Here is a 17,421-nt window from a genome sequence, read left to right as displayed (position 1 = left end):
AGTGCAATTTATTTAAGGGTTTAAGCAAATTGTAGGATAAAGGATCTAATGAGTAACATTAAAAAAATGATATATTTGGACAAATCTTTCAAAAATCAGAACTGATTTCTATGGATGCCAAATTTACTTTTGTTGTAATAGTAACCCCCTCCCCCCAAACCACAAACTTAACTTTATTGCTGAGGATTAAGAAGGTCCTCTAATTGGCAAGAGCTTTTCCTGATGTTAACATCTGTCTCAATACACTCAAACTCAAAGGAACCGTGAGTCAAGAGTGGTTGCCTTAGCAGCCCTGAGTTCTGTAACCACAGCAGTATTCCTGTTAGAACCTAGAGAATGTTATGGACTTGACTTGGCCCCGTCTATTTGAGTGGAAAATGAACTCAGTTGCTCCTCTGACTCCATGACGTAACTATGCTGTGGACTACGGTGTTAATGTCTAAGGAAATAAAGTAGCAAGAATGGGACTTAATCTAAGAAATAACCAGAAAATGCTTTATATAGAAAAATGAACTATGAGGGGAACATTTCTGGGAGTGTCTGATGGGATGGGAGGGATTGCAACACAAAGGTCATTCACTGCTGGCAGTGAATATTGTCATTGTTTTTCTGTCCATTTCCTTAAGTTGGTGCAAATGTTGACTCCAATATGCTGCTGCCCCCAAAAGATGCCCATTAGAGGATGAACAAGACTCCTTTAAAGTGGTAATAAAGGAGCGAATTATTTCTTAAGGCAGAAACGCCAGCCTGACTTTATTCTACTTGGATATTTCCCTCTTGAGAAGCCTCTTAGATGAGCATCTGCAAAACAGTATGTGGCTTTACTGGCTCAGCAATTGTTCATCCGGAAAGAGAGTGCTTTAGGGGCTGGAGGTGGGAGGAAAAAACAAAGAACTTTTCCCTCCAAGTGTAAACACGAATCTTCAGCCGATCTTAGGAGCACTGTGATCACAGGTTTCGGCTTTCCTCAAAGTTCCCTTTTGGAAATTCTGGATGGAGCTGAGTAAGGCCCCTCGGCTCACGCCATTCACAGCCTGGGGCGGGAGCTGTGTAGGCGCCTCTGTGCTCGCAGGAAGCAAGGGAGCTGCTGGTGGCGGAGGCGGAGGCGGTGGAGGTAATGTGGACATCCCTACGGAGGAAAGAACGCGCAGTCAGTATCATCTCCAAACACCCAGCACACAGGCTCCTGCTCGGTCCTGGGTGCAACGAGCTTTGAGGAGACTGCAAATGTTTCTCCCTCAGAGAGACCAAGATTACCCAGTGCTGTATGTTTTTTTTCAAATACCAAACAAGGAAGCTACAAGCATCAAAAGGGAAGTAATTAAAGGTTGCCGTTTCTCCCAGTAATAGTCATGTGGGAAAAGACTGAACAAATATCACAGATTGCACGAAACTCTGCAGAGTGACATTTTCTCTGGGTAGATGAGCCCTAACTCCATTTCCAAATTCTAGCAATGGTCCCAAGAGAAAAGCTCCATTAGCTACTTTAGCCAGGTCCTGGGCAGCACCACCTCTGAGCTAGCAAGTAAAGATAGACATTTGTATGCACAGAGTTGGGCTACCTGAGTAACAGTGACTAATAAAGGATGAACATTTCTTTAGCTGCGCCAGCACACACAATATTTGAAGGATGTGATTTAATGTAAAATGACAAACTGGATTCTCGGCAAGGAGGGGCTGAGTTATGGGCTCCCCAGGGCCATCTGTCTCCAATAGTCATTTCCTATTAGGCTGCATTAAAGAAATATAAAATGCGAGTAACCGTTAACAGTGAAGCAGGGGGCAGCGGGCTCTCTCCCTGGCAATGGTATTCTCAGGGAGGCAATCTTCCTCAGCCCCCTTCCTTCCACTGTGGCCTAACCCAGGGCCAGGATGGAGCTGCACTAACCCTACATCTTTGCTGAAGCAGCAGGAAAGACTCTACCCTAGTGGGCAAGGAGAAGGAAACTGGAAGCGTATCTGAAACTTCCCCTTAGCTTCCAAGCATGTGAACATTTGGCAGTTTAATTTTATAGTTTTGAATCAATGAATGAATTATTCTCCTAGGACAAAATAAAAACGGAGTACAGCCAAAGACCTTCCTTAAAGCACTTGCTTGTGCCACAGAGTTGGTTGCCCATTTCCTGTGACCCTTGCAGCTCTCGGTAACTCCACTATCTTTTTCTGGCCTTACCCTCAGCCCCTCCTAGGGCTACACCAGCCAGACATTCTGGTAGGTAGTTTTCCCCCCTAAGCTGCTACTGAGCTGTGATGGTAAATAAATATACCAATTGCCACTTGAATTTATATGGGTGAGTGTTTCAGGATCACCAATAAAATACTTGGGTAAGAGCATCCTTTTTACCAAATGTGACACATAACAAAGTATTTCATAGAAAACCACTTACCTTCCTTACATCTTTTACCCAAACCTAAGGCAGCTGAAATTAAAAGAATCACACAGATACACACATTCATGCTCTGCAATCTTAGAATTCTCAAATCATGAAAGTACAGCAATACAAATAAATATTAAATACAGACAAATGAACAAAATGTAATTCTCCTTGGTTCCATACAGTAACAACTAATGAATGAAGTTCTATTATGTGCTCTGCCAGGGTGGATTGTGGACAAATGTTCCCAGCTCTATGTTACCGGGCTACAAAGATAAAAAGGACTTTAAACGCACAAATGATTGCTGAGGTGAGAAGAGCAGCGACGGTGTGTGACAGAAGCATTCCTCTGAAGGGGGTTTTTGGATAGTGGCTGATGAAATACCAGGAGGAGAGGAAATGGTCTCTGAAGGCTCTTGGAACTCAAATGCAGCACCGAGAGAGCCTGGAGGAGTCAGCGGGCAACAGTAACCCTCAGCACTACCCAATGACCGGCAAAGGGCGGCAGAATCTGGACTTGACATTCAGGGCCTGATGTCAAGGAGCTCCAGGGTTTCCGCCTGCCAGCTTTGTGCTTTAACCCTGGAGAAGAGTCACTGCAGGTTACAAGAAAGAAGGCAGGCTCTGGGCTGCGACAGCACTTGAGTTCTTTCTGCTAAAGGCATAGAGCTAGCCATCCAGAGACCAGTTACCCCTCTAGCCCAGGATTCTGGGAGGCTAGAGGCAGGCCTCAGCAGCTGGACTTGGATATGGGTTGCCTCTTGGCACAGAACAAATCTGCCTGGTCTTCACAAGGAGCCAACCCTTGACTTTGGCTTCATCACCAGGCACTCAAAATTAAAAGTGCAAATTCACTATCCCAGAGTTTGGGAGTTGCAGGTGATGTTCAGTACATGGATCTTCATTTTCCAAGTAAAGGCTGACATTGTTAGGACTTTAAATGAATCTCTCAGAATATGTAGGCAGCATAAATAAATACATAGTCCCAAGTGCCACAGAGTAACCCATGCTTGTAAAGCAAATGACCTACTCATCCAATGGTAAAGAGCAGGGTCATGGAGAGCCGGACCAATCCCAAAGGGCCTAATGTCCCACGAGACCCACTTTTCCTCACTGGGCCTGCAACAACCAGGGCAGATCTTGACATGTACTATCAGGGCAACGCCAGACCTCAACTTGCCAGCTCAGAACACTCTGGAAGTGGGGAGGAGGTCTGGGAGTCAGAAGGCCAACGCTGGAGGAAGCAGGAACACAGACCAGGGACTCAGTCTCTGACTGTAAGCCCTACCATGGTTTTTGGCTTTTTCTTTTTGCCTTCTCTATAGTTCACAAGCTTCCTTTAAAGGTTTGTTGGGGCTTAAGCTATAATACATTCTAACAATTAGCAGTATTAATAAGGGCCAAATTCAGAGTTGGCTATTTGGCCTGTGGCAAACCTGGGAACAACTGCCTAATGCCTGAATGCCACTGACTCCTCAGATGTGAACAAGCTCTCCCCACCACGGGTTATCTGATAGCCCTTATCCCCAGGCCATAGACAAGACCAGGCAGATTCCATGTTGGATTGCTTGCTAACTGAATTCACCAAGCGTTGAAAAATACTGGCCTGCAAAAACCCAGAATGAGGGATGCTCCAAAACAGCTGATCTATAATTATACCCAGTTCTCTCCTACCTTACCTACTCTTGGGCAAAAAGACCAAAAATCAACTACTCTATCCTCCCCAGAATCCTATCCACCAAACTAATGGGAACCCAGCAATCCAGCAGAGGCCCTGGAACAGGCCATGGACCGTTGCAGGAAGAGCATATGTTAGACCCAGGGAAGAATGTCTTGCCAGAAACATCCTCACCAGCCTCGTGGGAAGGACATCTGGGGATCCCCTTTCTTTGGGGTCAGTTTTAGCAGTGGGCAGTCTACAGGTCTTGGTAGGTCTGAAGTCCTTTGTGATCCACGAATAGAAGTGGGGAGGCCACATGGCCACCAGACCAACACCACAGCTGCTGGCTACCCTCGAGAGAGAACAGACAGCAGTGACCCCCTGGAAGCAGGCAGCCCCCAGCTCTTGGCAACTGCCTTTGTCTTCTGCCTCAGATAGATGAGGAGGCTGCACTCGTGTCTCAACTCAAGAATTATTAGGGATGCTTAAAAAAGAACTTTTCCCTACTGCCAGTTATAAAAGCCAGTGAGTTGTCTTCCTGTAACCAAGAACTCAACCGGCTAACACTCTTTCCCTTCATCAGAGTGATAAGGAACCGATATTTTTGCTGCACAAGGACTTTGGGACCTTGCTTTGTGAAATTAAAATATGCCAAAACGCCATGCAGTTGATTTTTAGGTTTTAGGGCTGTGTTTTAAAACTACCATCAGAGGGGAAATGAAGATTTTGAAGGTCAGGGTGAAAATGAAATGAATAATGAAGTCACTTGGGTGCTTTTTAAAGATGCTGCATTTCATTTAAGTGTTCAGAGAAGGAAATCATCTCAAATCTGCTTTCCCATTTGTTCATCACTTCAGTGATCTAGATGCACTGGGTCCCATTTCATATCCAGAAACAGAGCATCTTTAAAGTTAGAGAAATCAGTATAGCTTACTTTACCGAAAATTCACGTTCAAAATGGTGCATGCTCTACTGAAAACAGCAAAGACAGAGACAGAGACAGAGACAGAGAGAGAGAGAGAGGGACACAAGTCATTATTCAGCTTTTAGTGTCATTTAATCAAATAGTAAGAGACAGTAAAATATTAGTTTGAATCACATGCTTATTATTCTCACTGCCAAACTAGGCTATATTTAACTGCAAAACGCACTGGACTTTTTTAGAACATGGCAAACATGCTAATAGAGCAACCAGGGAGTCATTTTCCTCTTCATACTCTTTGTTCTGTTTTTCTGAGCCACTTAGGTGCTGTTTTTGTTTACAACACTCACTTCAGAAGACCTGTGAAGGTTCTACCCCGCCTGAAAAGTGGAATGGGTACTGGAAATGCAATTAGTTCTATTGCTAAATAAGGACAGTCTACCAAGAAGTCTATCACTTTTTTCCAATCAAGCCTTCCATAGTCTAAAATGGAGACCTGTCTTTTTAAAGTTGGGAAGAGCAGGAGCACAGGGCAGGTCTAAGGCGAACTCCAGGCCAGGGATGAGAGGCCCCTCCCCGAAGGCAGCTGGGCTCTACAGGCTGAACTGGTCAGTGAGTGGCATTTGCTTACTTTAGGCCATGAAACCATTAAAAAGAAAAAAAGCAAGGCAAACGTTCTTGTCTTCCTTTTGACTGACTGGATTCCTGGCAAAATGTGAAGGATAATGCCTTCCTGACAGGGAATCCCAGAGTTCCTGATGAACCAATGTGCCCTACTGTCCAGAGGAAAATCCCTTTGTCTGTGGAGGGGCTGAGAAATGAGGCCCATGAGGGGCTGGGCAGACTGACCACTCACGTGGGACAGCTCTGGGAGGATGCCGGGGATACTGCCCTGTGCCACTTCCACCCGAAACAGCCCACGGCTCAAGGGAGGAGCTTACACGCTTGGGCTGGGAAGTGGGGGAGGGAGACTAAGAGGGCGGGAGAGCAGAGCCAACACACTCTTCAGAGAAGCGCTGCAGGCAGAGCTGTTCATCCCAAAGATGGGAACTGCTTTGTGTATGTGTAGGTCTTTAGAAAAGGGGGGCAATTCGTGGGGCACCTGGGTGGCTCAGTCGGTTAAGCGTCTGACTTCGGCTCAGGTCATCATCTCACGGCTTGTGGGTTTGAGCCCTGCATCGGGCTCTGTGCCGACAGCTCGGAGCCTGGAGCCTGTTTCAGATTCTGTGTCTCCCTCTCTCTCTGCCCCTCCCTCACTCGCGCTCTGTCTCCCTCTGTCTCAAAAATAAATAAACATTTAAAAAATTTTTAAAAAAAAAAGGAAGAAAAGAAAAGAAAAGGGGGCAATTCTTATGGCCAGAGACATGGATTCTGAGCCTAGATCGGGTTTCAGACTTTAACCTGGCTAGACAAATTCTGGAAACTCCAACATTCTCAATAAATACATTTTTTGTGTGTGTGCCTCATTTATTCTTAACCATCCTTCCTATTATTTAAGCTTCTGGTCACTTTGTGCCCATAAGGCTCTGTTTTCCCTTCTCCAGATCTCCAGATATGAAACTTCTCTTTCCCCACTCTTTCTTACACACTGAGTTTTCTATAAATTGCCAACTCTCTCTTCAAAATTATTACATTAAATTATAAGCTGCAAGCATGAAGGGCTAGAATTCTCTTGCAGGGCATTTATAGCTTATGCTTGGTAGTACTTTACTGCTTATAAAGCTTTGTTTTTGCACGTTACCTAATACAGATTAGGAATTCCTTTAAAAGACAGCTTCAAAGAATGGAAATTACTTGTCCAAGGTCACAGCTGGGAAGTGGCAGACCCACAGCCAGGGTTTTCCGACTCCACTTTCAGGGTTCTTTTCCTGCCACTGGTCAATATTTAACAGCACCCTGCAGTGCACCCAAGGGAACAGGCACCTGATGAAAATTGGTAGGGGTAAAAGAGCAAAGACAGAAGCAAGTTTGGATCCTGGCTCTAGCACCCCCCGCTTGTGTGACCTTGGTCAAAGTCTGTCACCTCACTAGAGCCTCTGCTTCTGTGTCTTTAAAATGGAGCTACAGTAGAAACTACTCTCATTGGATAGGAAGGTATTCATAAGGATTAAACCAATGACTGTAAATCACTTAGAACAGTGCCTAGCACAAAATAAGTGCCTACAATATGTTAGATACAATTATTAAAAACAACAATAATGTAGGGTCTCCTGCTTTACTTAGCCTTCCCAAACCCGGTGTGTATGGAGATTTGGATCTTCTAAACCACTCATTTCTATGAATACAGAGTGTAAACACGAGTTGGTGATATTTACCATGAAAAAAGTCAGGATAAAGAATTTTAAAGCTCTTGAAAGAGTGACTGTCCAGAGGTAGGGAGCATAACCTTTAGCAGAAAAGAAAGGAATGTTCTCACCGAAAATATAAGGATCCAACACAAGAGTTTTAGAGAATCCCACCCCTCCCAATGGAATCACCACCAAACTCAGGGACATATTTATCCCTCAAGAGGCTCCATAGCAGGCAGGTGCAGTAAGAAATGGGAGAGGCCCCATACTTACGCAATTGTTGGAAAGAGCTCATGAGGGTGACACTCCTTCACTTAGAAACATCTGTCACTTCTGCTCCCTACTAAAAGTAACAGGGCTTAAGAATACCCTAAGCTGTCATGTATGTGCTTAAAACTGATACTTTCAGGAAGGAAGGCAATGCGGTCAAACTGAACTTGCCTACACTGACCTATTGTTGAGCACACAGGGCCCCCAGTAGATTTACACTATGCTTGATTAGAAGGGACTGTGAGATGGTCTCCTCTTAATTCCCACATTTTTTGCCTTTGACAGATGAGGTAAACAATACCTAGACATGGAAAATGACTCATCCAAGGCGTCCCAGTAAGGAACGGTGTACCGAGGGCTTACTATACACCCAGTGCTGTTCTAACCCCACACCCAGGAAATGCTCTGGAACTTTGTAATAACTCCCATAGGCAGGCACTGTCATTATCCTCACTGACACATGGGAACACCTGAAGTGCAGGGAGGCCAACAGTCTGGTTCAAGGTCCCAGAACTAGCAAGTGTTCGCCCTTGAGTTTAGGTTCCCCGGCCTGAGGTGTAGTTCCTTCCCAAGGGGCTCCCAGATTGTGTTTTTGAGATGCTACCTTGAGCAAGAATACTTTTTTTAATACTAGCCCTTGAAAGTGAAGATTTTTCCTTCCTTTCTTGAGAAAATTGCATTTGATCATAAAGCTAGAAGACCTATTCTTGACTTGGTTCCCAGGTAAGCATGCCATTTTTTTTTAACCATTACCTTAGCCTAGAAGTAAAGCCATAAATTAGAGCAAATGTGATTCCAGCAACAAGATAGTGCAGAGAGGCAACGAGAAAGATGAGCCCACTGGAGAAGCCTGGCCTCCTGTCCTGGAAGGAGGGGCCAGTCTAAGCAGGGGGCTGACCAGCCAGAAGATGCCACCCCTAGGCTGGGAGTCTGCTCTCTCCCAGCAGAGGCCCTGAAGGCAGAGCAAGCCCAAGCAAATCCAGCAACAAGGATTTACGGAGCATCAGCTATGGGCACAGCTGCATGAAGCTACTACGTGTTTGTGGCTCCCTCATGCCTCGCACAGCACAGAAGCTTGGGACGCTGCTTGCTGGAGGACTAGATTTTCGGGGGGGAGATTCTCTGTTGAAGGAGGGTAAATATTGGGAGAAAAAAAAAGAAAATTACCATGGTTGGACCTCAAGGAAAGCATTTGCTTAATTATGTCTATCATTTTGGAGCTCTTGAGAGGCTCTAGAAATGCGACTCCACATGAGCTAGGTCCCTGTCTATTCGTCCCTGTAAGCCAGGGCCAACCACAGTGCCCAGCACATTTCAGCCTCTCACTAAATGCATCGTGAATAACTGAATGAATAAATTCATTGTTCAAGGCCAGAAATGCTGGGTTGACAGGCAAAGGCTAGTTCTCATTTTTAAGAGATGCATTACAATAAGTGCCCAGCAGAGGTCAGAGTACAGTCTTTAGGACTGAGTTGCTAATTTCATCAACAAAACGTTAAAGGAGATAAAGGAAAGAAGGAGCCAGTATTTGCTGGGAACTTATCACTTGTGCCAGGCTTTGTGCTTGGGGCCTCACATATGTTTTCCCTCTCAATCCTCACAACTCCCTTTCAGAATAGGTATGATCAAAATTCACAGTAACGCCCCCTACCACTCCCACTCACCTCAAAGTTTTTCCAACATTGACTCTCATTACCAAAAATTCCCCCTTTTTCTTCTCTCCTTCTGAAAATTCCCTCGTCTCATGCAAACCTGCTACAGTATGAGATAGCTCCCATTCAAAACACAGGTAAATCAGAGGATTCATGAAAAAAAATCCATATAGATGGAGAATTCCCTGAGGCATTTAAAAATGAGAACTGGCAGTTAACTTCCCAGGACTATACCTAATGCATACAGTAGATGTTCAATATGATTAAAGAGACACCTTATATGTTAAAGGGTTTATGGGTTCTCACTATTCATTCTCTCCAATTTCCTTCAAATGTCTAAGGGGTATGAAATTAATATCCTTTCTTCCAGAAAATGGTTCAACATGATCTGGGCAGCGGAGCTCCAGAAATTTCTGACCAGCCTATACAACTCACCCCTACACAAGACGGAAAAGACGAGACTCTCCCTTGATCAATATTTGGGGGCTTTCTTGTAAAATCTGCTGACAAAGTCAGCCAGGGAAAAGAATGATCATTCCCACGAGCCAGGTACTTGGCTCCTCAAAACGGGTCCTGGCCCAGAGCATTCCCCAGCAAACCACCAGTAACCATCCTCGGTCAGCAAGAGGAGAGACCCACCAGCCAGAAGTAAGCTGAGTAAGAAGTTTGTACACTCTTATAGCAGAAGTTTGTAAACTATTCTGTTTATGCTTGCTTGTCATTTTCCTAAGAAGGTCAATTAGAAGTATTTGAGAGCAGATGGGTAATGCTCTTGATAGCTCCTGGGTACCGCCTTAATCCTTGATGAACATGGAACTGTCAGCTCATAAATCAAGCCCAGGCAATGACCCTCCCTTCAGACAGCTGCAGCAACTCTTCCATGCACAGCTGACAAGCTCTGAATGGCAGAACCAGCTCCTCTGACATCGAAAACATCTGGTTCCTTTAAGAAGTGAAAAGAAATACGACTGGTATCCCAATGTGTTTTTATGAGGCTAGCAAAATGGTCAGGGAAGAGATATTAGTTCAAATAGGAAAGAGGGAAAGAGCATCATGAGACTATTCCACGAAATTGGAGATTATTTTTATAAATATTCCCCAAGATAAATTCTTTCTACATTTTTCAAACAAAACTCATCGTAATCTGATTTAATTCACAAAGGCAAAACAAAGGCCACAAAAATATTCCCAGGACTAAACGTGTTACAGAGCAGAACAGAGCACCAACAGTTATCGGGAAATCAGAAGTTCGGAGCTTAGGTCACTACCACACCTGGGCATCTCACCAGTTCTGCTCTGTGACCACACAGACATTGTGGCTGGGCTCCCTGAGGAGACAGCTCTGGCAGAACAAGGCGCCTGGGCAGCAGAGCAACTGTTTTGTTCAGCTCAGCATGTACCGAGGCGAGCTCTGATCTGAGGAGCCCTGCGTGAGGCTTTTCAGCAAGAGAGCTGGCTAGAAGCAGAGGGTGGCTACTGCCTCTGAAATCAACTATTCCACTCCCTGTGAAGTCTGAATTTGGAAATCTAGACCCTCAGCTCTTCCAATTTGCAGTCCCACTGCTTTCTCTGGAGGAGGCAGGTACTGTCTGACCCCTGACACACTTGGGCCCAGGCAGGAAGAGAAAGGGCCCCATTCCTCCTCCTGCTGGGTCAGAGGATGGCAGAGGGTTACTTTGCCTCCATCACTCACCTGCTGTAGAGGGTGGAGTCGGTGATGACGGGGATGTGAGAGGTGAGCTGGCCCCAGATCCTGCTAAGAGAAAACACAGAGAAACCCTCATGGGGACAAAGACGGACACCTAGAATCTGGCCTGAGCTGGGACCCACCATTGCCTGAGAATCTGCACGTGGCTTAGTGGGTGGGCCTTATGGTAAAAGATGAGGGGGGACAGGGAATTCAGAGGCTGGAGTCAGTGACCACAGGCTATCACTGCAGTGTAGGGCATGCTTCCTCCCCAGGCCACTGAAGGCTCTTTGCCACCCACTGCTCCCCACACTCTGCCTGGTTGAAAACAACTTTGAGCTGTCAACGACTTGTGCAGTTGGCTGTAGTATCTTTTCCTGACCCAGCTTCTGTCCCTGGATAATGAACGCCAAATGACAATGGCCACAAGCAATACAGGGGACAGAGAGAAACAGAGAGGGACAGAGCAGTCCAGTGGAGGCCTCTCCAAAGGAAGTGAGAGTTCCCCACAGCATCCACCTAGCAATGTTCTCTGTAGAAGTTCCATTTCATCAATTAGGTAGGGTCAGCCTATTCAGTGTGTGGGTCTCCCAGGCCTCTTCTTAGCTGAAATCCAGCAAATACCATTATTTACATTAAAACAATATGCATATTCCCCATATTCTCAAGTTCTCAGCATCTCCCCATTGCTCAGAAGTCTCCAGAGAATATCCTCCTGGCCTGACATAGAAGTGGCCCAATAAGCAGATAGAGGCTCCTACATAAGCCCTTCTGTGGCAACATGAAGGCTGTCCCCTGACACAGAGGTCCTATGGAAGGGTTAACCAAGGCTCCAGGGGTGGCTGTGATCATGTCCCTGAGAAGCCTCCAACCATCACCTCACCCACTGCCCACAGGACAGGTTGGACATGGCATGGACGCTGGGCATGAGGAAAAATGTCTGAATTAAACCGCACCTCCCTCAAGCCGAGTGGCTTTTCACTATTCGCAATATGCTCTCACCACCCTGTTTAAATATGAGAGGCGTTTTACTGAAAAAGGAGGCAAAACCCAACCCATCCTGTCTTCCCACTGCTTTGTTGTGCCAGCATAGATTTTAAAGGGGAAAAGACCAAATCTGTGATTCCAGTGGGGTCTGGAGATAATGTTTACATTTCTGCCAACTGCTACTTGGCTTTCCTGAACACCTTGAGGGTGCGGTGGGGTCTTGGAGTCCTTGGAATCTCATCTGGCTGCATCTGGCCCAGAACCTTGCAGGCATGCCGGGCCTCGGGAAGGTGGAGGACCCTGAGCCAGGCTTTCTCTGCTTGGAAAAAATTAGTTGCCGGACAGAATGTCTGTCAGACATGCTGGTTGGAGACATGAGTTTCAGCCTAATGATGACAAAGACTGGCCCATGTCCGTTGCATCAACCATGGAGAAAAGAGACCTCCAGCTCTGGAATTACCCGCCAGCCACAGCAGCTGCTGTATCTGAGAAGCAGGCCTTCATCCTCACTGGGGCTTCCCGCCTCTCTTCCCTTCTGTGGCGGCTGAACGCTGCAGGCAGTGGTATCAGCACATTCTCCCCTCTTCCTGGAGTGGGTGACTTCCAGCCCAACTCTCCCAACTTCCAGCCCCTCCCACACTGCCTGTGATCTCTGGCTTCGGCTGGTCTGGCCTTCAGGTCCTGTGCTCCCTGGCAGCCATCTCCTCACTGACTGTGCAGAGACCTGAGAAGGCATGAGTTGGGAACACCCTCGATGTCCTCCCTTCCTTCTACTTTTAAATGTCTCTGCCTCTTCACCCAGCCCTCCTGGCTCCTACATCCCAGAAGAGATGGATGGGCTTCCTCCCTGGTGAGACTGACAGTTGGGGTCCTGCAGCTAACCTCTTGGCCTTCCAGCCCCCTACCATTCTCTCATACAACTTCAGCTTCTCTCTCTCTCTGCTTGGCCCTTCTCCTGCCTGAAAGTATATGCAGCTATCCCTGAACCTAACAAAACCTCCCCTTTCCTTGGCCCTCCGGGCTAAGCCAAAGCTGCTTCGGGTTAGATGAAGCCTTTCCTTCTCTATGTGGAACTCTACCTCGGATACATGCATAAGGTGGAAGGGGAAAAAAAAAAAGATTCAAAAAGTGCATAAGGTGGAAGAACTGGCAGTCTCCAAGGGATCATTTAATCTGGCTCTGATTTCCAAAGATGGAGACATTAAGGCCCAAGGCCAGCAGGGCTGGGCAAGGGGTCACCAGGAGTGACAGCTAGGACTGCCAGTCCAGGATAGTCCTCTCTGTACCACCACAGTCCTTCTGGAAGGATGCTTCTTGCCATCCCCACACACTGTTGAGTCCATTCCTTAACCCACATATGAGGGCACATCCTCCCACCATGTGGGGACCGAAGTACAGGGCAGGACTCAGGGTTGTTTCTGTTCATGTAGGTTCTACTGACAAACAGGAGGCCTTGTGTTGTAAGTTGAATTGGTTTTTCAACCATGGCTAATGCTCATCTTTGGTTGATCAAGTCTCACTATCCATGAGGAGGCTGTGTTACCCCATAACCTCAGAGGATTCTTCCAGCACTTGAGTCCTGTGAGCCCATGCATGTTGTCACAATCCTTCACTAGGGGCAAGGTTCTTCTGTTCCCTACACTGCCCAGTCTCTGGCCACCAGAAACCAAAAACGACTCCAAGTCCTGACCTTTGGGTCCTAGGGCCCCACGATAATCTTTAACCAGTTACCTGAATTATTGGAGTTGCTATATTTTGCTGAATACTCTTCACTGTTTTCAACAGCAGACCGTTTTGACTTCTTTAAAAATAAAAGAGAGATGGGGAAAAGTAAAGCATAAACACACTGAAGCTGAGAGTTAGAATACAAATATTTTCCAGGCACAAAGTTAAACTAGCTACATACAAGGTCATATTTGACCTCATAACTTAATACAGTTAAGAAGCCACAAGCCACAAACAAAGGGGGAACAAAACCAAGAATGCTGAGTGTACTTTCTCAAGCCAGTCATTCTCCTCAATTACATTAGGCTGTAATCAGCCCAGCAAGCCAGGAAACTATATGGTCCATTTCTCTGCTGATATTATATGGCTCTTTTTTAAAAGCTGCAAACCAGTCATCTGGAACTAGTTTTAGCTTTCAAGGAGACATAGCACAAAATCTTGTCTTTAAACATGCACTATTAACCTAAGAACTTTCTTCACATGTAGTCAAGAATTCACAGAGCGAATTCAGAGACATCAGGCTTACCTTTCGAGCTAAGATCTTTCTCTTTTTCCTCTCTTCTTCAGATCCATGGTGAGACTGAGCTCTTGTCAGTCTTCGATGCTGGTGAATCTTTAAGAGACCACAATTCACCACAAAGTAAGTATATCCTATGTTAATGAAAATCTCTAACATGTTTTGCCAAATCAAATTATTTGGATGAAAATTCCTTCCTTGCTCAGCCTGTCTGCCTCCAAGCTCGGGTCTGGATGTTTGGGAAAAGAGTATGCCAGAAGATGAAGACCTTTTCCATTTTTCCCCGTTCCTTCCTGCCTTTCCCTCTTCTATAGAAGACAAGTGTGGCTCCTAGCACTTTTAGAGTAAGGACCACATGTGCCCCACCACCATACTGCCTGCCCCAATCAGAAATGCTGACCACCCTTTATAGGCATGTTTGTTTTCCCCATAAGCTGAGCACCTTGAGGGAAGGACTGTGAAGCATCTGGCTCTCTCACAGCATTGAGCATGGAGTCCAGTTCAGAGTGAGGATGCAAGAAATGTTTATGGATTGAACAGCCAGTCAAAAGTAAGTCACTGTGAATACTATGGCACAGGATGTGAAAACTGAAAGATGAAAAAACAATAAGGAACTACTAGCAATTTACCTGCTTCTGTTCTTCAATTAGTCTTTTTTCTATACATTCTTTGGCAATTCTCAATGCCTCTTTTAACTTTGTGGGAATCTGAAGGAAGAAAAAGTACATAATCCACTGAGTTAAATGGCCAGAGATGTTCTCAAGTCCTGGTTTTGATAAAGGAGCAGTTGGTTATCATGAAGGAGGGCATCTGGAATAAAATCAGTTACAAAATACCCACTTGAATACTATCCTGAACACCTCTGGCATCCCCATCATGCTTATCTCATTACCATTTTTAAGCAATATATAAAATGCATAAATAAACATGTTTCAAGTAATTCAAGTAATACTCAATGGACTCCAAATTGCCAAAACCATCTTGAAAAAAAAAGACCAAAATTGGAGGCACCACATTTCTTGATTTCAAAATATAATACAAAACTACACAAATCAAAATAATGTTATACAGGCTTAAAGACAGATACACAAACCAAAGAGACAGAATAGCCTAGAAATAAACCCTCATGTGTACAGTCAAATGATCTTTGACTAGGGTGCCAGAAGGGGCATAGTAGAGAAAAGACAGTATCTTCAATAAATGCTGCTGGGAAAATTGAATATCTACATGTAAAAGAATGAACCTGGACCCCTACCTTATACTATATGCAAAAATTAACTCAAAATTGGACGAACGACCTAAAAGTATAAAAGTCCTAGAACAAAACAAAAGCTTCATGACACTGGATTTGACAGTGATTTTGGACGAGACACCAAGAGCAAAGGCAAGAAAAGCAGAGACAGACAGATGGAACTTTTTAGAAACTTCTGCACATCAAAGGAAGCAATCAACAGAGTAAAAAGGAACCTATGGAATGGGAGAAAATCACTGGAAATCCTATATTTCATAAGGGATTAAGAGCCAAAATATATAAAGAACTCTTAAAACTCAACAACAACAACAAAAGCAACCCAACTAAAAAATGGATTTGTCACAAAAAAATAGATTATACTAGAATAAAGCTGAAAAAAAAAAAATCAGAAAATCTAAGGGGAAAAAAATGGGTCAAGGGCCTGAAGAGACATTTCTCCAAAGGTTTACAAATGGCCAACAAGTATACGAAAAGATGAATCAACACCTCTCATCATTAGAGGGCTGCAAAAGAAAACCATGATGAGATCTCACCTCATACACATAGGATGGTCACCACCAAAACCAACAGAAAATAACGAGTGTTGGCAAGGATGTGGAAAAATCGGAGTCCCACCACACTGATGGTAGGAATGTAAAATGGTGCAGCTGCTGTGGAAGACAGCATGGAGGTTTCCAAAAAACTAAAAACGGAATTACCATACGATCCAGCAATGCCACTTCTCGGTATATATATCCAAAAGAATTGAAAGCAGGATCTTAAAAGAGATACTTGCACACCCAAGTGCATTGCAGCATTATCCACAATAGCCAAGAGGTAAAAAATGCCTAAATGTCCACCAACAGAGGAATGGCTAAACAAAATGTGGTTAAGACACACAGTGGAATAGTATTCAGCCTTTAAAAAGAAGGAAATCCTGTCACATGCTACAACATTGATGAACCTAAAGGACATGACTGAAATAAGCCAGTCACAAAAGAACAAATACTGTGTGCTTCCATTTCATATGAGTTATCTGAAATAGTCAAAGTCCTAGAAGCCAAAAGTAGAATTGCATTTGCCAAGGGCTGGGGATGGGTTAACGGGGAGTTGTTTGATGGGTCTTGGGTTTCAGTTAGCAAGATAAAAACATTCCAGGGATATGTTACACAACAGATGTAAACACAGTTAACACTACTCAACTGTACACTTATAATAAAAAATAAAAAATATATACAGCTTATTGGAATGAACACACACACACAAATTCAAGTAATTATAATATTTTAATATTTTGTAACTTCAGAGGAATTTTCTCTGTGAAAGATTTACTTTCTAAATTTCCCAAGAGTAAGCTTTTTCCTGCCAGAAGATACTCTTAACTATAGCCTGGTACCTGGTATGCTTCTGAGCCTGTCATCTCTTAATTTATTAGTTTCTCAAGCCACAAGGAGCTCAGGCCTGAGAAACAAGACACCTGGATCACATTGAACTTTTTTGTCTCTATTATTCTTTTAAAAAATGTTTGAGTAGGTAATAGGGTTCAAAATTCAAAGATATGAAAGGGTACATACACAGTAAGAAGTCTGCCACCTAGTTCTCCTTTATGGAGGCAACCAATGTCACCAGTTTCTTGTGTCTCTTTCCAGAAAAAAAGTGCACATACAAGAAATTAACCTTGGTTTTTAAAATCACGTTGTCATTGCTGCACAGATGCTCTGATTCAGAGAAAGAACAAGGTCTAATAATAATCCTGGGCTGGACTTTCAGGGCTTGGAAGGACATGTTTATTTACAAGGCTGAATATATTTCCTGAGGAGTGTCAGTGAAGAAGAGAACTTAAGAGTTTTTCTTTCCTACTTCAGATCCAAATAAGCTGTTTTTGTTGGAACTCCTTGGACTGGCAAAAAACAGGACAGAGGAAAGCTTCTTCCTCTCCTGTACAATCTTCTGATCCCATTGTTTTTCCTAAATTGAATTTAATAATAGTATTACATTTTCTTTTAGAATATGGAGAGGAGAAAGAATCAGCCTTCATTCTACTGCCCAAAGCAAACTCAACCATGAGCACTGAGGAGAGCCAGGCCCTGAACCAGGCGCTCACATA

At 44.5% G+C, this 17,421-nt stretch overlaps 1 protein-coding gene across 8 annotated transcripts in view; it reads right to left on the bottom strand.

Moving 5' to 3' along the window:
• Positions 1-352: 352 nt before the first annotated feature.
• The window catches only part of PXK (PX domain containing serine/threonine kinase like), a 75,519-nt gene continuing 58,450 nt past the window's right edge, over positions 353-17,421 (bottom strand). For 3 of the 8 annotated variants that reach the window (XM_042929807.1, XM_042929802.1, XM_042929806.1), the window contains 5 exons: positions 14,713-14,790; positions 14,093-14,179; positions 13,573-13,642; positions 10,861-10,923; positions 353-1,129 (listed from right to left, as the gene is read on the bottom strand). In XM_042929807.1, the coding sequence (XP_042785741.1) occupies positions 924-1,129; positions 10,861-10,923; positions 13,573-13,642; positions 14,093-14,179; positions 14,713-14,790 (504 nt within the window). In that variant the 3' untranslated portion in view covers positions 353-923. Of the gene's footprint in view, positions 1,130-1,860; positions 5,008-10,860; positions 10,924-13,572; positions 13,643-14,092; positions 14,180-14,712; positions 14,791-17,421 lie in introns of those variants that run through there. The other 5 variants (XM_042929808.1, XM_042929809.1, XM_042929803.1 and 2 more) reach the window with 5 other exon arrangements.

Source organism: Panthera leo, chromosome A2 (assembly GCF_018350215.1).
Source record: "Panthera leo isolate Ple1 chromosome A2, P.leo_Ple1_pat1.1, whole genome shotgun sequence".
Lineage (NCBI taxonomy): Eukaryota > Metazoa > Chordata > Mammalia > Carnivora > Felidae > Panthera > Panthera leo.
Note: the sequence above shows the minus strand (reverse complement) of the source record. Positions and strands in the feature narration are given on the sequence as shown.